Consider the following 22,482-nt stretch of genomic DNA (forward strand, 5'->3'; position numbering starts at 1 on the left):
CTGAATTCTGCTTTTTTGGAAATGAGAAACACTCTACTGTTGCCTCATTTCACACCAGGGGACCAGTTATACAAAAGGACTGCTGTACTGAAATGTAAATTACATGTGTTGAAATTGCATGTAGAAAATTACACATATTTTAGTACATTTCTGTTGTGCTTGAAGCAGCAGTATCTCACGGATTAGAGGAACAGAGAGTTTAAATTTAAATCAAGTATTCCCATTTTGAAATATGCATTTGTCCACCAGATTGCATTCTAACCGGGGGCTTCTCTAGATGGGGTATTTACTGTACTTGCATGATTCTACAATGTTTTGAGGGTGCTTTTCAAGATATTCTCATGTTCCAGGGCCTCTCCTGTGCTTTCCAAGAATTTTCATTATTTTTTAAAAAAAATTATTACAAGGTAAATGAACTAGTGACTATCAGACAATGTTACACTATGAAATGGTTGTTTTTGCAATTCTGGCTAGGTCTCATTGCCACCTTGTGGTTGTGTAACAGAACACATAAGGGCAGAGAAAAAAAAAACAAGGGGAAGGTAGAAAACGTGTCAAGTGTTTTGAAACTCAGTAACTAATTTATTAATCATAATTAGTAAAAGGCTGATGATACAAGCACTCCTCCTGCAGCTACACAAGAATAAGTAAGACCTGAAGGTCATGTGTGTGGATGGGAAAAGCCAAGCTAAATCATTTTAATAAATCTTCCACTCTTATCTTTAAGATCTCCAGGAAGAAGACAAGAGGCTATTTTTACAAAGTAGTTACCATGTAGTTTGCGCTCTGTGAATTCTGTTATGTGGTACCTGTAAAGACAGGGCTCACTTCTTCCAAAATACAGCATTCCAAGTAGTTTGTTACACCTTGAAATCTAAATCTGAACTGGAACAAGAAGCAGAGTTAGAATTCTTACTTGAAATGCTGAGGCTGACATGCCCCTAAATAAGCCAAGAGGCTAGTGAGAACTGGACCACATCTGGGTCTGAGAAAATTACAACTGAACAGGCAGTGCCAGAGATGGGAATGTAACATGTTCAAATTCCATCCTCCAGTGTCAGTGTGAAAGAACAGACCACATGAGTAGTGTCCACAAGCAGTAAGAACCACCTGGGGAGTATAGTTGGGAAGGCAGGATTCAGTTTGGAAGCAACTTCTTAGCATTCTATTTTCCCAATAGCTGATAATCTAATTTCATGGGTGTCTTTTGTTAACGACTTCTGCAAAGCTCCTTTTGTATGAGAATGTTAGTGCCAGTTTTTTGTGTTATGGATCTGTGATAGTATATAAAGCAAGCTAAAGGGGATGGGGAACAAAGTGGCAGCATCTTCCATCACCTTGAAGACCCTGCTGTCTTAGGCAGTGGAGTTGGGATGGACTTACCTTTTTAAGAATGTTCTCCTCCAGTTAGTTTCCTTTTAAGGGCTTACTGATGGTTACTGCCTTCATAGATTTAAGGCAATGGAGTTTTGTACAAGTGTATCCAGGGTCTCTAGAGTAGACCTCATCCCCTTCCCCCAGTGCCGGGAAACGTTCCTTTTCACCCCATCCCAGCCCCTCAGATAGGCAACTGCAGGATTAAGGATTGCTGTTACATACTATATGAATGTGTTGTTAGTGCTAGTTGTTCCTGGTATCTTTCCTCCAGGGCAATAACCACTTTATTGTGCCTGGGGCACATATTCAGCTATTTCTTAGCTGAAAATTAGCTATCCTGCCATTTTGTATGTTGCCTTGTTGGAAGGAAACACATGAATCTAGAATGGAGGAACACTGGGAATGATGTTGGTTGATGTGTTAAGTGCTGAAAATATATTTTAGACTATGTTCTGAAGGTGAAATGTGCCCCACTGAGAAGCAAAGCAGTTTTGGCTGTCACTGTGTCTGAGGTCCACAGCTGCTTTACCCGCATCCTACTTGAACTTTGGGCAAAATTGATTCTTTGTCTACACTTATGAAACCAGGGGTGCAAGGCATAATAGGCAAATTATGTCAAGGACAAAGATGACCCATCATTAGATGTAGAGAAGAAGCCTTAATCTGTTTTTGGGCAAAGGGTGTGAATGCTAAGGGATGCAGCTGTAGTTTTGCAACTTTAGAACGGCAGGCTTCTGAGCTGAGCCAAGCTATGTGCAGCTCCACAGAAGTCTGACTCTACACAGTTTGCTGAAAAACAGCTGCAACTGTTGGCAGGAGGTGGTGAAGGCAGGGGAAGGGTTGCAGAGTGGTGCTTCTGGTCCTAGATAAACTGGCCCTTTTCCATCAGGACAAGCAAGAATGGTCTAAAGCAAAAAGTGCACTACTAAAAGAAAAGTCACCCCACTTAGGGAGTCAATTAAGTCTAGCCAGAAGCAGATGCCCATTCAGAAAATTCCTCCCCAGTAGAGCTGGTTCCCTACCAAATATTTCCTTTAAGTCCCAAATTACAAACCAAGAAGGTGGTGACTTAAACAATCTGGCACTCTCTGGCTGTCTTAGTATTATGGGAGTAGCACTCTTAGCATATCTGAAGGGTGCTAGGTTGAAAAAGGTTAACTTTTAGCTTATTTGAACCAGCTCTGAAGAAAACCCATCTAGGGATTTGGTTTTTTAGTTCTTCACTTTCAGGACTGTTATTCCTTGAGGTTCCTGGGAATAACATACCCCTCAATGCTGCTGTCTTTATTACTTTATGAACTGTCTTTATAAATACATCAAAAGCAGTACTTGTCCATGTTCCCTCTGTGAAATGGGCAAACTTCCTGGCACAAAATATGTAACACAGTTGCCATTAATCCCACAAAATTAGTCTGTGCCAGTTGGGGAAACCTGATATTCCAAGTGAGATGAACTCAGTATTTACAGTTTGAGTGCTGAATTTGTAGGTCTATCTATTAAACAAATTGACCATAAATGGTCAATCACTTCTAAACATTACTGCTCAAAAACACCAACAAACCCAGTTGTTCATCGGGTAGCAATGAATGTTAGTGAAATTCATAGGGCTGTACATTAATTGATAATCAAGCTAGAAATGTTACATTATTCTTAAATTGGACTAATGTTGTATTTAGTTCAATTATAAGGTGTTTTTGCCATTAGTCTCATTTTATTTTTAACAACTCATTTAATGTTTTCCATTATTGTGATCTGCTTCATTTAGATGTATAGTAAAGCAGTGGAAACTTTCTACTTGGTTTCATAAATAACTCACACGTTTGAGATCTGGTGTATCAAGAATAGAAAAACCCTGTGAACTAAAAGATAAACACAGTGATCGCTTACAGAGTGGAACAGGTTGCAGAAGAACGTACTTTCTAACAAATAACACATTTTTCAACATTTCAATTGCCAGCATGGAAAATGCAAAAATCTCTGAGCTTCATGTTGTCTAAGGTCAGATCATGTGCAGTGTTAAGTTCATTTCACAAGAAAGCCAAAACCCCACTGATTTGAGCTTCAGAAAAGTTTGATACTAAACCATGAATATGTATTAGTCCCATCAGTGAATTGCCATTCTTCTGCTTTCACAATACTCCCAATTGAGTTGTAGCTTCAGATGAGTTTTTATGGGTTCTGTTTGTTCAGGAAGCAGGCTTGGGTCACACTGATTCACAACTCAAAAGGCCAGCAGAGTGATTAAGAAAAGCTAAATTTTATATTAAATTATCATTATTCCCTAAAATACTGAACATAGTGGTTAAATAACACCAGAAAATAAAAATCAATCTCTCCAGTGAGTAACATTAAAACCATTACACAGGAATGCAGGGAAATTGCTGCCATTAGCTCAGGAAAGACAGGAGAGAAAAAAAAAATAGCTTTTTACACAGTAGATCAGTGCTCAAAAGATTGTCCCCACTTCTAGCCTTTCCCCTTCTTTGAAGTCCCAGTGCAATGAGACTTTGCTTCTTCAGCATGCAAGTGAAGAGCTCTGTAACCAGCAGCCTTGGTCCAAATTTGCTTGTTTACATGCAAATAGAGGATTTCATCTTTGCTTACTTCACATGTGAAACTAAAGTCATAGGTGCCATTCTTCCAGTCCCCTGCAGCTATGAGAATTACCACTGGTGGTGGAATGGAGGAATCAGGTTTTGAAAAAGCAGATCAATACATAGTCTCAAGACTGGAATGTGCAATAGTAAACCTCCTTGCCAAGACAAGGCAAGTGCTTTCAAGTGGGGGTTATTAAAAGTAGCTGGGCTGAAAGTAATAGCCCTCCACAGCAGAAGCTATGTCTATGATCCACTGAGCGTCTGAAGTCACCTTATTTCCCAGCCTCCACTTTTAGTAAGATATATTCTAAATGCAACTGCCTGCTTTGGATGTCAGAAGCCTGGCTTCATTTTTCCTAAACGCTTTCCCCAAATGCCTGTTTTTCTCCATGTTTTCAGCAACAGAACCTATACCCATATACCTTTGCTGAGACTTGGTTTCCTCATCCATTAATCTAAGGACTTTTCAGCAGTCAAGACCACAGAAGGTTGGAGCCCCCTAAATAAATAAATTACAATCTATTTTTTCCCCTTCAGGAGACATAGAGGAAATGTGAAATAATATAAAGACAGGTCCATGCCCCAATCCTAACCAAATTTCATAGGAATGCACATTAACCAGTGTTGGGCAATCCAATTATTAACCTTCTATACCATGAAATGCACCAGTATATAGCTAGTCTCATTTGTCTATGCAGCTTTCTTTTTCAAAACTAATAATACTTGAAAGTAAACAACATATAAATAAGCCCTGGTTTTCCTGGATTGTAAAAATTTTGAGAGACGAGGCTCTCCAACAACTGCTTTCTACATGTAGAGCCTGATGGGAATGGCAAGTGAAACAGGGTGGAGCTAGTGATCTCATCCACATGCAGTCTTCTCACGTTTAGGGGTTTACATACAATGATGGCTAAATAGATTTTTTATCTGAAGCCATGGGGTGAAAGATTACTGGAAAGGAGAAAAACAGTAACTCAGTGGAAAATTATGGGGAGCATTCACATCCACAAGGTACCCCAATCTTTGACAAAAAGATTGGTCTAGATGTTAACCATATGTTCTGCTCATAAATGCCCAAGCGTAATTTGTAATGTTTCTGCTCCAATCATGCTGCAAAATCAGACAAGGCCTGTGCTCAGGGAAGAATTGTACCTGGGGGATATTTGCAAATGAGAAAATAAGTGGCAATAGAACATGGGCAAAGAATTGTTGTCAGCCCAAGGCCTGAATTCAATTTCAGAGAAACTCTTGGAGAACAATACTGCAGTGGCAATTGAGGCCAAAGGGAAATGTGCAAGTTAAAATGCCAGCCTATTTTAACTTAATGCTGTTACTACCAGTAACTTGGTCTTAGCAGAGGCATTTCAAACTTTTAAAGTGGGGGAAAAAAGCATCGGAGCTGTGACACCACCAAACAATCAGTAACCATTTAAGGAATGCAAATTCAAAAGGCCCATATTAGGCCCATAGGCCTAAGGTTTTCCAACCCTGAGCACACCACCTACTCTCTCCTGTGTTGCACTTAATTTACCACCACCTCAGGAAATATGAGGGTAGAGCTGATTACTGTACAATTACTGTACTTCTTCCCAATTCTCTATTAAAATAGAAAACAAAATGAAAATCAGCCTTTCTAGAAAGGGCATTATTACAATCCAGGCTTGTTTGGAGGATGAGAGAGAGTGTGGTAATGGAGTTGGACTCTGGGAGATCCAGGTTCTTGTCCCCATTCAGCCATGAAGTTTGCTGGATGCCTTTGGATCAGTCAGTCACTCTCAGCCTAACCTACCTCACAGAGTTGTTAGGATAAAAATGGAGCCATGTAAGCCACCTTGGGTTCCTCACAAGAGGAAAAAGGACAGGATATAAATGCAATGCAGTAACAAGAAAAAAATAATATTTTCTTACGTTTACATCCATGAATGAAAATAGAGTGAGGAGGAGGAAAACATGGTTCTCACAGTTGAGATGCAAGTGGCTACAGACCATCCTCTTGGCATGAACCATCCTGTACAATGGTAATACAGGAACTTCTGCAAGAAAGGCAGCATTTTTTCCAGGTACTGAGACCATGGAAATCACTGCAGCTGGTCACACTGACATTTCCCATGTGAGTTACATGTGAAGGACAGGATGCAGTTATACATGTGGCTAAAACTATGCAAACTTACATGGTGAGGCCCAGAGAGTTAGCAACACAAACTGCTTTGAGAAGACGACCCTCCACTAAAGCCCACCTCAGATTTAAGTTCCAACTCACATGCAGAAAGCAGTCATGTGATGGCTCCCCCAAATCCAGAGTGAATTAGTGGTGTAATGGACAGGATGTTAGACCTGGGCCAGGACACCTGGATTCAAATTTCCATTCAACCATAAAATTTAGTGACTTTGGAACAGACATCATCCTTCAACCTAACCTACTTCACAGGATTATTATGCACTAACATCCATACAAGAATGCCTTAGAAGCAAATGGGATATTTAAGTGCTAACAATACGGAGGTTTTTCTGCAGTCTGCCATGTGCTTGTAGCCACTCCATACATATTTTCATTGAATCACAGGGACTACCTTCCATTCAATTTGGATTTAAAGGTACCACATTTGTATTGCTGTAACTTACTGAGTGCCAGTTTTCAACTGGATGGCCAAAAGCATCTCTAACTCCTGCCCCCTGCAAAGTTAAGCATGTAAAGAGAGTATATCTCAGTACACACTGAGATAGGAGCATTTGTTAGTTATGGAGCTATGAGAGTCAAGACTTAAGGTAGCCAGGAAAGCAAACACAGTGATTGCTCTAAGAGAGTGTGCAAAAATGGCAGAACAGTAGTAGTATCTAACGGCCTGACACAGTTCTGAGATGGGCCAACCAAGATTAGTGGGCCTTTGATGGAAGAATATTGACATATACTGCAAAGATCTACTCAAAGTACAGAAACATTTAAGCACTAGCTGATTTTGTTATGCAACTCAGAAATTGAAGTTTGTGTGTATGTGTTTTTAAACACAAATAATAGATTCTAATTAACAGCTTTCTTTAAAAAGTAAGAGGGTTTTCCTGATAGTTACATGAGAAAGGTTAGGGTTAACAAAATTGTCAGGCAAGCTACCTTTGTTCTAAGACTGGCTGTTTTAAGGCTATGTTGTGTGCCTGCTGCTCCAGCATCTGTCTTTCCTTCTTGAGAACGGTGAGCATCTGCATTTATGCCCAGTGTTTAGGGGGGGAAATCCACCAGAAAATTTAAATTAACATTGTAGAAATAGCAGAGAAGATGAGGCAAGGATGCTGATGGTAAAGGAAACTAGCAGAAGCATGGCAGATTGGATGTGAATTGTGGACAAATTAGGACAAGCAGATTTCTGTGAAATGAGTGAGCTACTTAAAACTCTCTCTCTCTCTCTCACACACACACACTCTCACACAAGCAGCAAGCAAAGGCAGTTGAAATTGTACAACTGCCATGGCCAATCCAAGCTTTCTGGTGCAGGAACACATGGGAAAGAAACTATCTATTGGTTGCAGATGTACATTATAGTTTTAGGTTAAGTGTGTAAAACCACTTTCCTTGTGAACAGGCTTGTTGCAGAACAAAAGCTACAAGACATCATGGGGGGAAAGTAAGTTCCCATTGTGGAAATGGAATAACAACCTCAAATTACATTTAAAGAGTGAATCACAGAATCATAGAATAGTAGAGTTGGGAAGGGCCATGAAGGCCATCAGGTCCAATCCCCTGCTGTTGCAAGACACCATGTTACAGCATCCCACTCAGATGGCTGTCCAGTTTCTTTTTGAAAGTCTCTAGTGTGGGAGAGCCCACCACCTCTCTAGGAAGCTGGTTCCACTGTTGTATTGCTCTGAAGGATTAAAAATAATCAAATGGGGACACTTTAGAACTAAACAAGAGAATGAGCCCATGACCACAACTTAAATACAGTGGTACCTCAGCTCACGAATGCCTCAGTTCACGATCAAATCAGGTAGCAAACAGAAATTTCTGAAAAAATTTGCCTCTGGTTGTGAACTCCACACTGGGTTACGATCACGGGCACCTCTCCCTGAGCGCGCCCGTCTCCCCACCAGTGCGTCGGCAATCATGCCCATCTCCCCTGCCTGCAATCGCGCACGCCTACGGCTACGATTGTGGTCGTGCTGGTGCAGGGATGATGGGCCTGATCGCAGTTGTGCTTGGGGTGGTGGGGGGAGATGGCCCCGATCTTTGTTGTCACTTTGCTTCAAATTTTTGTGATTAAAAAATAGTTACAAAACAGATTAAGCTTATTTACATTGAACCTTATGGGGAAATTTGACTTGGCTCACAACCAATTTGGGTCACGACCAGAGTTCTGGAATGGATTAAGTTCGTGAGCCAGGGTACCACTGTACTTGCTGCTTCCCTATTTCAAATGACAAAATCATATAGGCACTTGGATAGAATGTGTCCTCATCATCAGTGATGTCACAGACAGTCACAAAACACAACTTCAGTCATATGTATCACTCACTAACCAAAAGAGAGGCACTTGCAGGACTGGGGTGATGGATCATGCCAGATAATACATTCCCAGAGAATAAATAACGTGATGAATAGCTCTGGAAAAGCTTTCTCTGCAATGTAAGTGCCATCTTGCCAAATACTCTCTGGACTATTTGTAACAACTATGTTGCATGAACCTCTCTCTATAAATCACCTGTTCCAAAAAGGCAATTACTCAGCCTTGGATCTCTCTTTCATAGCATGGAAATAGTGACCTAGTTGCACCAAGGACAAAAGGAACTCCTTAAATGTACTGAACATGAGTGGAAGTGTGCTTCCTAACTTATTACCTGTCACCTGTCTGCTTCCCCCCTTCCATGCACATTCATTATCTATTGATTGCACACACCCAGTTTTTGACACCATGCTTTCACTGCTCAAGCCATACAGCAGAAATGAGAAGAAGGTGCAAGCAAATCCTTCCTTCCAGAACTTCCGAAGAGAAACACTGGCAAAAAAGGCTTAGGAAAAATCCCCCATTGGGTTTATCCAGCAGCATGTTGGAGCTGGAGTTTGAATATATCTCCTGTCCAAGTCTATTCCATTGTTTTAAAAAATGCATTGCCCACTTGTTGTTCCACAGGCTAATATTGTTTTCAGTAGCACACGTTTTCAGAGGTTTGGCCTATCAAAAGAACTAACAAAGAAGTATGATACAATACCATTGCACCCAGCACTTTCCTTGCAAGTCATAGTTAATGGGAAGCGCATTAAAAATAAAAATCAGTCCCCCCAGGGAACAGATGCATATGTTCTATTTGCAAAAAAAGTATGTTTTAGGACAAGAGTGAACATCTAGCGCAGCAGGAACATTGTCTGTTGCCAGCAACAGACTGAGTGCTTTACCCCTTGGATTCCTTACACTCTATGCTGGATTTAGCAGTGGTTTCCCACAGCTTGAAAAGAAGGCAGTGATATTTTTAGTGCCCCTGTGCAATGAGACTGCAGCTGCCTTTGCTCTCCCCGCACAAGTATCTGAAAAGTGACCTGTTCTCACATCACCATTTTCATGTCAGGCACCTTCACTGGCCCCAACCTTTTCACCTTAAGGTAGAAAGAGTGCAGTGCAAAATCCAGTTAGTGCCAAGAGCCTCTAAAGAAAGGCAACAAGGTATCAGGAGTGAGTAGTTCAGAAACTCTGGTCAGTGGTGGTGCAGAGTCCTTGGCTAGTTTGTGCACTAGATTGGATAAAGCTGTGTCAGATGCAGCTGAAAAAAGCTGCTGCTGAATTCAGCACCACAGCTTCTTGGAAGAAGAGACATATAAATAAACATCAACTAACAATGAGACAAAAGGTCTCTGCCCATCCGCCACTAAGGCACAGGCTAGCTCAGGCTCCTCATCAAAGACAGTCTCTGGGCTTCATGTGACACAGAAGCTAATTTTCAAGTTCCTTCTTGAGTAGCAGGCAGGATCCTATCTCATCAGTGCGAAGGATGACAGAGGAGAGGGACAAGTGTTGTGTGTGCTTTAGACTTCACTCTCTGTTGAGGGTTTGCGTTCGTGCTTCCACCCTGTGTCTAGAAGGGAGCCCCGACGCTCAGGAGTAGCTGCTGCATTGATGCTGCTGCATTCTGACTGTTCTTCCTGCAACAGTTGCTCTGTCTCAGTGTCATCCAGTGAGCCAGAACTGGCTTGGATAGAGACTGTATCAGTCTTCATGCAGACATGGTCACGGAGAATACATCCACGAGAGCTCCGTATCTGTTTAAGATCATCCCATTCAGATTCATCACTGGACAAGAGGCATATTCCTTCTACAATCTTGATCTTTTCCTTGGTGTAGGTATGATCAGGGCCAGCCTACAGACAGAGACAACAACATGAGGTGGACAAAGCTGAAGAACAAATCAGAAACAAAAACAAAAAGTCAGGAAGAAACCATGAAAGGCTGAGTCCTACCATGTGAATAAAGCTGCATCACACACTCTGAAAGGCCTTTAAGGTCATAAAAACTGCAGCCCCTACTTGTGGGAAGGAATCTGTACATTTCCATCCAAGGCAGACTTTCCCTCTCTGGTTTGGTGCTCTCCAGATGCGCTGAATTACAACTCCATATCTGGAGGGCAGCAGGTTGGAGAAGGCTCATCCAAGTTCTCCAGACTTGCAGTGTGAGATAAAACAGGAAGTACTCACAGAAGAAATTGCTCTGGATGGCCCAAGTAACCAATCCCTTCCATTTATGATGGTCATACTGAGTACAGTGGGAGGATCATTAGCCAAACTGTCCAGGGCTAAGAGGAAAAAGCTTTCAGGCCCTTACACTGTAATTCATATCCCAAGAATGAGCAAACTGAAATGTTAAGGCAGCAAATAACTGAAGATCACAGGTGGAACAGCAAGCACATATTTTGTCTCAGCAAGTTATAGTTGAACAGAAGAATGGTAAAGCATCCTTCACAAATTTACCTAACTCCTCAATGCCTCCAAGTTTGAAATAATACCTAGATGCTTAGCTTTTTCTAGCTGATCAGCTGCAACTAGAAATTCCACAGAAAATTGTACATTCCCTGAACTGATGAAAAGGGAGGATAATGCTGCTGAACATATTAAAACAGCAGGTAGGGGGACTATCTCTCAAGATCTTGAAATGCAAAATAAAAAAACAGAGAATCACTGTTAGAAACAATCATTCAACTAGGAGATTGCCTAAGTTCCAGCTTCAAAAAGACCAGTACAAATTAGAGGACAAGAATGCAAAGGCATAAATGTTTTCCCTCCTTTGTAGCCTTCTGTGCTCTAAGCACAAACAGAAGACAGGCAGTTGAAGCAGTGAGAAAGATTATCAAATGGTTGGGTAGGACACAAAAAGCCAAACTTGATTAATGCAACATGAAAAGGGTTGGAAAGGCAGAGACACTGAAGTTAAGGAAAGCAAACACAGATTTATCATATCAGTAATGTTTTTAAAATCGTCAGGGAAATCATTCATAAAATCATTGAGATGCAAATGTGTTTGACAGAAAGGAGAGGAGAGAGTGTTCTCTTCTAAGACAATGAAGACTTTCTTTAAGCAACCATTCTGCTTTGCCACTGTTAGAAGGCCCTCCTTGGCTGATTACATCCTGCATACATATGGGGTATGCAGATTTTTTTAGAGTATAAAGGTACTTAACCAGGGCAAATATTGAAGAGTCTTCATGAAAAAAGACTCTCTTCTTTCCTAGCAGACAAATGCAGCAAAACTGTTTCAAAGGCACATACATACAGGAAAAGTCAATTGGGTAGCAAGTACAGCTTCAGGAATAAGGAAGGTGGAGGTTGCACAAACACAGAGCTGTGATACCTGATTGTGAGGCTGTGGGCAGTTCAAAAGAGGAATGGTGAAAGGCTATCAGAGGGGTGGGAAAGATGCTGAGGAGGAAAGACAGAGGAGACACTAAGTGCTATCATGGCCAATTACTTGTCCTTCACCACCTAGAGTCCAATATAGAGGCTTCTACCAAATTGGGCAGCCCTAGGTCTCCCCACCCACCACTGGTAATTTGTGCAAGGCACAGACATATTCTTCTACCACAATTCTACTCACACTAACTGAATTACATCACACAGGCCACTGGAATGTAAACCCAAGAATGTCATCCTCAGTTCCTCTGGACACCAGATGAAATTGGAGGCTTATGCATTTGTGTCCAATATACAGTAAACAACATTTCTGGTTAATGTATATGAGCCGTATCAGTAGAGTTTCAATAGTGAGGTAAAGGTGAGACTGTTTTTAGGGCAGCTGAGATTAATTTGTCTAGGACTAAGGCACATTAATTAGCTTATTGTCGCTTGTCACAGTTAATTCAAGTTCTGGAAGCACTCCCTTTACCTCCTTCTTAAAGCACAGCTGGTTATACATGGGTGGCTTGGGAATTGTTTCAATCTTCACCTCTTGTGTAGATGTCCGATAAGAAGGGTTGCTGTAGGTAAGGTTATTTAGGGTAGGATCTGTGAACTTGGACTTCTTGTGCCTGCAGGTACACAATAATTAATAAATTACCTCAGTAATCACAGGAGGCTCTATAGCTGAAGCACCATCCCAGACCACCAGAAAAATGACAATTCAGACATTTCCTTTACTAAACACAACCTCACCTTGCCCAAAAGGTCATCAGATATGACGCATCCCTTCAGCTGCCAGTTCACTCATTAGCACATGAGTGCAAAGAGGTAACAGCTCTTTTCATTTGTGGCAATGAGGAAAAATCAGGGCCAATTTCATTGACAAACAAGATCCTCTTCAGATCTCCTCTGGATGTTCAGAGATCCAATATGCAAGATCGAAACCAAAGCATGTGTAATTTTCACTACACTCTTATGTATGTTTTCTAGGCAACATATACCATAGTCGGATGAGTCAACCCATTCTAGAAGAGGAAAATGAACCTGAGCATCTATTGTTCTTCATTCTACCATGTAAGCAAGCCCAGCATTTTCCAGCATTAAGAACTATAATTCAGAATCATTAGCACCTCAGCTTTTATTGTACATCATGAAAAATTCGCTTCTTAACTCCAGTTGGTCTCAACTACGCATATTGCTTTTGCAGACAACTGTGACTTGGCCTAGAAATTACTCTAATTTAGGCATTTTTAACTACAACTGGTAAAGTCTGGTCTTCATTCAAATTGTTCTAACCCAAGGATGAATTCTAAATTACAAAAGATGGAAAGAAGGTAAGGAAATTACCTGTAAATAATCACAGCACCAATTAACAGCAGAATGATCAATATGCTGAGAAGGCCTCCAATAATATAACTGACATGTAGACCTTCTCCTGAAAGAAGGCAGAAGTTTCAATAAAGGATAATGAAGCCATTCCATAGAAATGTGCACCTTTGTAAAATATGTGTATGCTGTATGTTTGTAACTACTGTATTTTATTAAAGTATTTAAACATACCACAAAACATTCAAGATATGCAAACAACACTTTAACAAAAACCATGACATTAAGGACAGTATTTGTTGTTACACTTCTGATATATAATGAATGATCTCCACTGACCAGGCCAGGAGCATCTTGTCTGTTCTGAGAGAGGTTTGTAGGATGTCGAGTTAGAAAGCAATCCTATGGTTCATAGAGGGCATTCTACAAACCATAGGATGATGTGCCCCCTCCCCCGCTGCTGCTATAACCTGAGAAGGAGGGAATCCATGTGTCCCTCCCTCCATTTCCCCACCACAGAAAGCTTCACACTGGTTCCTGGCAGAGGGAAGGGAGGACATGGAGCCACAAAACTCCCTGTTGCCTATCTCCTCCATCAAGAGGTAAGGAAAATAGATTGTCCAAGAGAGGACCATTAAGTGTTTTTTTAAAGGATCTAATAGTTTGTCACTATGCCCACCTGGCCTGCCTGTCTTCAGATGTCAGAAACCTCCACTGTCTGAAGAATTGGACTTCACTATTATTTACGTAAGCTGACTGCCTTACTCTATATAGGCTTCTACTAGTCTAACAGGCTGGCTCAAAAAGAGCTTTAAATATTGTCAAAACATTCAGAAAATCTGCATTGGCCTAATTACTTCTCCTACAAATACCCAAACTATTTCAAAGCATTTTCCTAATTCTGAATGGAATGCCATACACTGATACAATGATTTGTGCAGTCCTCTGGGGAGTCCTTGGCCCTTCTTTGTATTCACAGTGAGCTTGAAATTCCATTTATCTTTGTACCATTAATCTGTATACCTAATTTATTACAGGTTAAAAACTTTTGCAAATAATGAGACTATTCTCATATTGTCAAGTTTCCTGTCAGATGAAATTTCCCCTGCTGTTCCTGCAACTGATTCCCAATTTGCAAATACTGAAAAAATAGTCAGGAACAATTATGTGATTCATTTTTATGCAAATTTTATGAAATAACTCTGCCATTTATACAATACCTTACATGGTACTCTTGAGACTTCCTTGACCAGCCTCTTAACTCAGCTGCCAGCACAGCTAGCCATCCCAACAGGCCATATTGAGGGCAATGACAGTGGGAAGCAAGGCTATTCTACCAGTCTTGCTGAAGGGCTTGTTTCCCCCTGCCTCTCTCCCCACCTTTTCTTTTCATGTGTTGTGTCTTTTTTAGATTGCATGTCTGTAGGCAGGAACTGCCATCTTTTACTGAGTATATGCAAACTGAACTGAGAGCTTCTTTGACTAAAGAGCGGAATAAAACAATCTTAAATATTAAAAGCCAGTGTGGTGTAGTGGTTAAGAGCATGGGACTGGGGCTCAGATGATCTGGGTTCTAGTCACCATTCAGTCATGGAGCCAACTGGGTGACTTTGGGCCAGTCACAGACTCTCAGCCCAACCTACCTCACAGGGTTGTTGTTGTGGGGATAAGATGGAGGAGGAGATATAAGCTGCCTTGAGCCCTTTGTAGGAAAAAGGCAGGATATAAATCGGGGGGGGGGGCAGTTCCACATTTGTTGAAACTAAACTGAATTTGATTATAAGAGGTAATGTCAGTAAAGGGAACAAGAATGTTAGCAGTATTTTTTAACGTTTACTATATAAGTATTTCCAACCAAGGGAACTTTCCTTCTGTTCAGATTGTACTTATATAAATGCAGAATAAAATTATCTTGTGTCAGTATACACTTTTTAAATATCTAAAATTAATTTGAACCAGTTATTATTGCAACCTGCTTTAAACATCTCATCTAAGTTCAAATGTACCAATTTCCATTTGCTCTCATTAAGTATCCTGGTACTGTTCTAAAAATTGCTCCAATGTATTTCATCAGGGAAAGACTGATTTGCATTTCTCAGGAAGTTACTGAAATATGATTCTCACCGAATGAGGGCTCAAAGCACAAAGCCATAAGAAAAGCCATGTGATACTGGACAATGTTCCATTTCATCCAGCATTCACAGTGGCCGGCCGGCCAGCTTCCCACAGGAAACCTCCATGAGCTCAACAGCACCCTCCTGCTCAAGTTCCCAGGAACTGGAGGTAGCATATAGCTATCAGAACAGAAGATGCATGTTGTATTTGGAGTCACTACAGAACCGTACATCAATACTGCTTTCTCACATGTTCTGATTTACTGTGCCATGGCAACGTTTGAGAAGGGTACAGAGCCATCACAAACTTGAGTTGCATGTAAGCAACCATGTAAACATGCAACTTTTTGCCATGAGCCAAAATAAATCTATAAACTTGTATCCACATTCCTGTCTTTGTGAGTCTTCAATATTCCAAATAGTGAAGGGTAATGAAAAATTTACCTGTGGTTGCCAGCACAGCTTCATTTGCTCGGTTGCACAAGTCTTGGCCAATCTTTTTGTCTGAACAACTACACAATAAAAGAAGGAATAAAAAGTCAGTTTTAGGAAAGCCAGTTACCCTATCAAACTGAACCAAGCTGTGATGAACAGAAGCAGATTAGACCAATCTGGTTCCTTCTGGGTTGGTGTAAAGAAAAGAAGACATCCCAAATATAGGCTAGCCTTAGATATAGGCTAAGCATGGGGAAGCGGAGGTTCAAAGATCCTGCTCTCCTGAGGTCACAGTCTGGCTCTACATTTCTCCACACAATCACAGCTTTTCCTCCCAACCACAAATCATATGACAGCTTTCCAGCTTGTGTGCAGCTTCTTCCCTTCTAAAAGACTGAAAAGCCTCTCCAAAAACTTAATGACTGGTAGCAAGACCATGAAGCTACAATATAATGGAATGTGACCCCCAAGAACTTCTCTGGAAGAGGTTTTAATGTGTCACCTGAATCTCATTGAAGATATTTTTAACCTCATCTAATATATTTCAAGGAAAGTGGCATGTCTCACAATATGGGAAGAATGATGTAATAGGTTATCTGGAGCATATTAAGAGATGACATAGTGACAAAGTGTCTAATCAAAATATCTTTTTAGGATATGCAGAACTGGATATTTTCATTCTTGCTTGGCAAGGAAGAAGGGTTTATGAAAGAGAAACTGGGCACACTTTTCCACTGTATTTTAAATCAGCAAAGCCACTCACTTTCCTTGTGTTGTTCCCACGGATATGAGAGGTTTGGTAGTTGAAGAGATGGGTCTATCAGCAGGAGTTGGATTCTTTTTGCCTGAACGGGTACTCTCAGGAACTGGGTAGCCTGTGCCAGGAACTACAGCAAGGAGAAGGAAACAGAACCTGAAGACAGGGAGATCTTTACACCCAACACAATTTTTCAAAAATGTAAAAATTAATCCCAGATATGGCAGAAGACAGTAAGATTCCTTTTGCAATCTATTAAAAAAGGAACAAATCCTGTGAAATAAGTAAACTACTCCTGTTTGAGTTTGTAAGGAAGCAGCTAAAAATACTGGAGTGCTCACATATCAATCTGCAAGCATCCCTTAAGCTGTATGTTCAATCCAGGTTCATTTTTGAAGTTGCTGCACACGAAATGCCAATGCAAAACAGTAATCTACTCTGAAATTTATTCTTCTAAAGCCTAGAGTACTAAATTGTACATCTGGCACACCTGGAGATCAAAAGGGAATTTCAAAGAGAGATGCCAAGTTCACAAGAAAATTAAAAAAAGATGTCAGTGCACTGAGCACTTTTGCCAAGGAGGTTTTCTGTAGTATGCTGTTCTGTCTTTGGAAGCTGATATTTAAATGCACAGAGCATCTCCACTTAAAGCCATCCTCATCAAGAAGGAACAGAGACTGTGATTCACACATGGAAGTTTAAAATTCAAACAACTTACCAGTGGAACATGGCTGCCCATCTGGCTCATCTGGACATGCACAAATAAAGTCAGACGCCCTGGCAAAGCAGAGATGGGTACATCCTCCATTATTCACTCCACAAGCATTTGTGCCTAAGAGATACAAACAAGCCATTTGATACAGAGAACCATTTCTTTTCCTAATCACATTCATCTTTTCCATCAGGACACATGAGTTGAGAGTCAAACAAAAGGCCTTAGAGCAAAACCTGTCACCCATAAGATTACAGCAATCCAGTAAAAAGAGAACGACAAATAGGGATGGAAAGCTTTACTCGAGAACCTGCAAAGTGCCAAGAATACATCAGGCCAGGCAGACTAAGACCTTAGGGTTAGGTTACATACAGCCCACCAGATGTAGCTGAACTGTAATTCTCATCAGCCCTATCCAGCATGGCCAATGGTGAAATATAATGGCATGTGTAGTCTAACCACATCTGGCAGACCAATGATCCCCACCTCTGCCTTAGGGGAGAAAGTACAATGGGCAGGTTTCAGCATTTGCGCCATAGCATGCTACAGTCTCGAAGTCTAGCAGTTTACCACCACTGTAAAGAATGGCAGTCACCCACTTAGATGAGAGTAAGTAAAGGAGAGCATGGCAACACCACTGAATAGCAGCTAACCTGCGCCAGTAATCCCAGCACATGGAGTGTGAAGCATGTTTTTTCTCTTTACCAGTTGTGTACTGGGTAGCAGACCATTTACTCTCTCCCTTAGAACTCAGTGGGAGCCATTGAGAACCAAGACAGCTAGGCCCTTTTATTAGGACTGACAGGCACATTTGAACAAGTCACCAAGTGGAAGACTGGAAAATGTGATTATCTGTATCGTTAGGCTTTTTTGCAGAGTGTATTTAGAGCAGCCTTCTCCAACATGGTGTCCTCCAGATGATGGACTGGGGATAAGGAGAGCTGTGGTTCAACACCTTTGAAGGGTCCTGAGCTAAGAAGGCTGCTTTAGAGTATGTACTATTCATGCATTCGCTTGGCCTTTGGGTACACAGTGAAGAAGCCCAGGGTGTTGCATATATACCTGTCTGCCTCTGAGGAGAGACCACAATGATATCCATAAGTCCTTCAACGTTGGCTAACACAGTTTCCTTATTTCGACCAGAGTATTTGTCTACTCGCTGGATAGATTTAGTTTGCCAGTCGGTCCAATAGAGCCACCTGTCCTGCTGCTCAGAAAAAAATATAATATTAGTAGGATTAGAAAAATATGCCAATTGTATAGGAATGAAACATAAGCTAGTTCACAGGAGTTCAAGCAATGCCCTTTCCCCATTGTGAAGTCAAACCAAGAAAGAGAAAACAGCAAACCATCTTCTCCCAACCTCCCAGCAGATTCAAACTTGTTATTTCTTTGGGAGCCCTGCTATGAAAGTCAGAGTGCAGCATTCAGTACTGCCAAGTGCCTTTGTACCTGTGTCAAAGCAAAGGGGTGCAACACTTGGCTGACCAGCACCTGACGCAGCTTCCCATTGAGATCAGCACTCTCTATGCGATCCAGGTGAGCATCAACCCAGTAAATCCTGGAAGAACAAGATGGATGCAAGTGAAATTGACACCCACAAAAACCTCCCACCCCATTAGAGATCTGTTTTCCCGCCTTCCCCCAGTTATGTACTGGAGCATTCCAGCAGCGCCAAACTGCCTCAGAAAGAGGAAATTCTTGTAAATATAGCCAGAGAGAGTATTTTTGAAAAGTTGTGTGATACAAACCTTCTTAAGTCATAATCCAAGGTCAGCCCATTGGGCCATCCTAAATCTGTATTGATCAGTATCTTGCGCTCAGAACCATCCAAGTTCGCACGCTCAATTTTAGCAATGTGCCCCCAGTCTGTCCAGAAGAGATATCTGAAAGTAAAGAAACCAAATGTACAATCTCACACGCACACATAGGGTGTTCCTACACCAGGCTGATCTCTTCTGGAGACAGAAGGAAAAGCTATCGCGTCTCTCTGGCACCGTTCTTTGCAGAATGAGCAGCAGAGTTTGTTAAGGGGCTCTGCCAAGTAATTAGTTCAAAGGCAACTACAGTTTCAAGGCAGACCTACATTTTGGAACGATGCTCTCATTTCTACCTTCTACCATATTCTGTCCTCTCTACTAGGGACAGGAAACCTCAGGCCCTGGGGTGAAATCCTGGAGGAAAGATTTGGCCCTCTATGATTCCATAGAGGGCTACAACCCCTTTTCTGACCACATGCCTTTTCCTTTACTACTAATCATTTGGGGGTTTCCTGATTTTTGTACATATTCCTCCATCCCAAAAAAGTGAAATGCCTTTCCTAAGGTTTAGTTACTGGCAGTGAGACCTTCAAGCTAAAATCTGTTTTTTCTTGTTAATGTTTTAGCCATAGCTTATTTGCCTTTGACCCTGCCCATTACTGAAATGCAACCTCCAAGAGTTCTCCAAAATTAGGTTTGACCCTTCCCATCCTACTTGATGCTTCCTCTATAAGCTAACTTTGTATGCATGTTTTCAGCTGGTGGCAAGCTTACCCCTTTCTGGGAAAGACGGCAATTGCTCGTGGTTCATCCAGGCTGTTATTAATTAGCACTTTCCTACAGCTGCCATCTAGTCTTGCCACTTCAATTGTGTTGCGACCTGTGTCTGTCCAGTACAAGTTTCTAGCCACCCAGTCGACAGCCAGACCATCTGTTGTTTTCAGTCCTTGTCCAATAACAGTTTCCATATTGCTGCCGTTCAGGTCTGCTCGTCTGGAAGAAAGCAGGTACTACATAGAATGAGAAAAGACTCCATCTCCTGAAATCTCTCATTGCCGACTAACCAGTAAAAAGGATTACGTTTTACCTAGCTGACACACACATAGACAAAAAGCTCAATGAACCTACCTAATGACATCTAAAAAGACATCTGTGTAGTAAATCTTGCCATCTACACTGTCATAGTCCAGAGAGATAACATTGTTCAGCTCTGGGACAGGAACATGGACATCAGTGTGATCATTAGTATCCAGTGAGATCCGCCGGATGGAGCCCCGGTTAGAGAAGAGCAGGTAGGTTTCAGGAGATGGATCACAGGTCCTCTCATCAGCCTTCAGCTGGATACCAGTAGGACAGCCACATGAGAAGCCTTCGGGGTTTGGTAAGCAAAGATGGGAGCAACCACCATTCCTCATGCCACATTTGTTAGCACCTTAGAAGAAACAAAGATGATTACGTCAGTAATTTCCTGTTCAGCTACATAAAACTTAATTCACAAGCAACCTGCTTTAATCTCTGTAGGCTTTTTAAAGGCTGTCCTGTCCAGCACACTTCAATTACTTCTGCAGAGCCTTGAGATGTCAGGGGACCAGTGGAAGATGAGACTTCAACAAGGGAAGTTCTGCAAAATCTAACTTCACTAAGTATCAGAATTGTGTCAGCTTCCCAAGAAGGTGATCAATAAGATAGTTAGAAAAGAATATTATCTTTGCATTATCATTTACCATCTCAACAGCACCAACAATTTCAAGATTTAAAGCACTGCAGTGATACTATCTGGAAGTCAACATGAGGGCATGGGAGTGCAAAGAAGAGGAGGCTGTGTTTCCTCTCCCTGCAATTTCTCACACATTCTCCTCTTCTTATAGCCTAGATTTGGGATCTTCAGCTTGAAGGGAAATCTAAAAACGTACCAAGAGGACGTCCCCTGTCAATAGCCTGGATATCCATTAGACCAGGCAGATTTGCCCGGACCAAGATGACATTGGCACCAGTATCCTTGTCAGCTCTGTGAATGCTGCGCGTTTGCCAATCAGTCCAGTAGATGTAAGAATCCAGAAGAGTGAGACCATAAGGATGTTGCACTGGAGAGAGTAAGGTGTGGCGGTTTGCACCATTCAGATCTGCAGCCTCAATACGCTGAATAAAAAAGATGGGATTCGCTGAAAACAATCTCAGAAAATTATGAATCCAGGCTATCTTGTCTTAAATCTCAAATCTGACTCAAATGTACATACAGTAAGTCTTTTCTCAGATTACTTTTTAGGCATGCAAACAGTCTCCACTCAAACATACTGGAACTATTCACATGTTACAAGAACCCAGTTTGGGTTACTTAAACCAGGATGAGGCTGCAGCATGTACAGCCACCATAATATGCAAATCCTGCTTGAGAATTGTTGTGCTGTGAGTCTGTGGTACATGAGTTAAGCAGGATTACACAACCCTCACGTATCCCCTGGTCTTATTTTAGGGTTATGTGAGGGTTGCTTAACCTCTGCTTAACCTATACTCACTGGGATTGTACTACATGACAATTCCCCAGCAGTGGTTGCATATGTCACATGGTACCCACAGATGCTGCAACTTGTTGTTGATTCAAACTTGACTGGTATTTGAGACCATTTTAGGCAACAATAAAGACTGGTAGATTCATGACCGGTGTTTTAGAGATGGAAGTCATCAAGAGATGTCAAGGCCACTTAATGATAAAGGAACTAATTAATTCCTAATTCTCAAGGGCTCTAGAATTTCTTTTGTCACCATCATTTCATTCAGACATCAAGTTTCAAATTCCACTTCAAATACCAACCTCAGTATGTGCATCAGCCCAGAGTAGCTGCGATCCTGCCCTATCCACAGCTAGTCCATTTGGCCATCCCAAATTGTTGTTGATAAGGACCATGCGGTTGGAGCCATCCATTCCTGCTCGTTCCAGCTTGGCATTCTCACCCCAATCTGTCCAATACATGAATCTATATAAAAAAAGGCACCAATAAGCAATTAATTGCAAAGACAACTTATTATTTATTCCCATATCACCTGTCTTTCTCTTGAACAAAAAGACATTCTACTCACCCCATCTCATGGTACAATGCAATTGCTCTTGGGCTGTCCAGGTTTTCCCATACCAAAACTTTCCTCATTGATCCATCCAGGTTACCCACTTCAATCCTGTTGGTTCCTGTATCCGTCCAGTATACTTTGCGACCAATAGCATCCACTGCTAATCCATCTGTGGTTTGCAAGCCTAGAAGCATAGTCAGAACAATGTCATTATTTTTGTGGTTCATCAAACAACAAAGGGCCTTCAACTGCCAAGTATGAATTCCAAGAAACAGCATCAAGCAAAGAAGACTGTGGGATCTGCTCCAGCTGGACTTCCTCCACCTCACTTGACACCTCTCTACAGGACCATCTACCACCAAGAACCAGTGGGAAGATGAGGATGATGTCAGACAACTGCTCCTGTTCCAACTGGACTCTCCCAATAGTCCTGAAGGAACGATCCCAAAGGTAGTTTCTTTTAAAAAAACT

The 22,482-nt window shown here is 41.5% G+C and overlaps 1 protein-coding gene across 6 annotated transcripts in view; it reads right to left on the reverse strand.

Annotated features, from left to right (window-relative positions):
- Nucleotides 1-3,086: 3,086 nt before the first annotated feature.
- The window catches only part of LRP4 (LDL receptor related protein 4), a 120,907-nt gene continuing 101,511 nt past the window's right edge, over nucleotides 3,087-22,482 (reverse strand). For 4 of the 6 annotated variants that reach the window (XM_044435818.1, XM_044435817.1, XM_044435815.1 and 1 more), the window contains 14 exons: nucleotides 22,024-22,195; nucleotides 21,758-21,920; nucleotides 20,859-21,084; nucleotides 20,074-20,377; nucleotides 19,720-19,938; nucleotides 18,937-19,071; nucleotides 18,638-18,746; nucleotides 18,248-18,392; nucleotides 17,192-17,305; nucleotides 16,480-16,603; nucleotides 15,726-15,793; nucleotides 13,189-13,276; nucleotides 12,329-12,470; nucleotides 3,087-10,314 (listed from right to left, as the gene is read on the reverse strand). In XM_044435818.1, coding sequence (XP_044291753.1) covers nucleotides 9,982-10,314; nucleotides 12,329-12,470; nucleotides 13,189-13,276; nucleotides 15,726-15,793; nucleotides 16,480-16,603; nucleotides 17,192-17,305; nucleotides 18,248-18,392; nucleotides 18,638-18,746; nucleotides 18,937-19,071; nucleotides 19,720-19,938; nucleotides 20,074-20,377; nucleotides 20,859-21,084; nucleotides 21,758-21,920; nucleotides 22,024-22,195 — 2,342 coding nt within the window. In that variant the 3' untranslated portion in view covers nucleotides 3,087-9,981. Of the gene's footprint in view, nucleotides 10,350-11,797; nucleotides 11,866-12,328; nucleotides 12,471-13,188; nucleotides 13,277-15,725; nucleotides 15,794-16,479; nucleotides 16,604-17,191; nucleotides 17,306-18,247; nucleotides 18,393-18,637; nucleotides 18,747-18,936; nucleotides 19,072-19,719; nucleotides 19,939-20,073; nucleotides 20,378-20,858; nucleotides 21,085-21,757; nucleotides 21,921-22,023; nucleotides 22,196-22,482 lie in introns of all 6 variants that reach the window. The other 2 variants (XM_044435820.1, XM_044435819.1) reach the window with 2 other exon arrangements.

Source organism: Varanus komodoensis, unplaced genomic scaffold, assembly GCF_004798865.1.
Source record: "Varanus komodoensis strain SLA01 unplaced genomic scaffold, ASM479886v1 scaffold3, whole genome shotgun sequence".
In the NCBI taxonomy this organism is placed as follows: domain Eukaryota; kingdom Metazoa; phylum Chordata; class Lepidosauria; order Squamata; family Varanidae; genus Varanus; species Varanus komodoensis.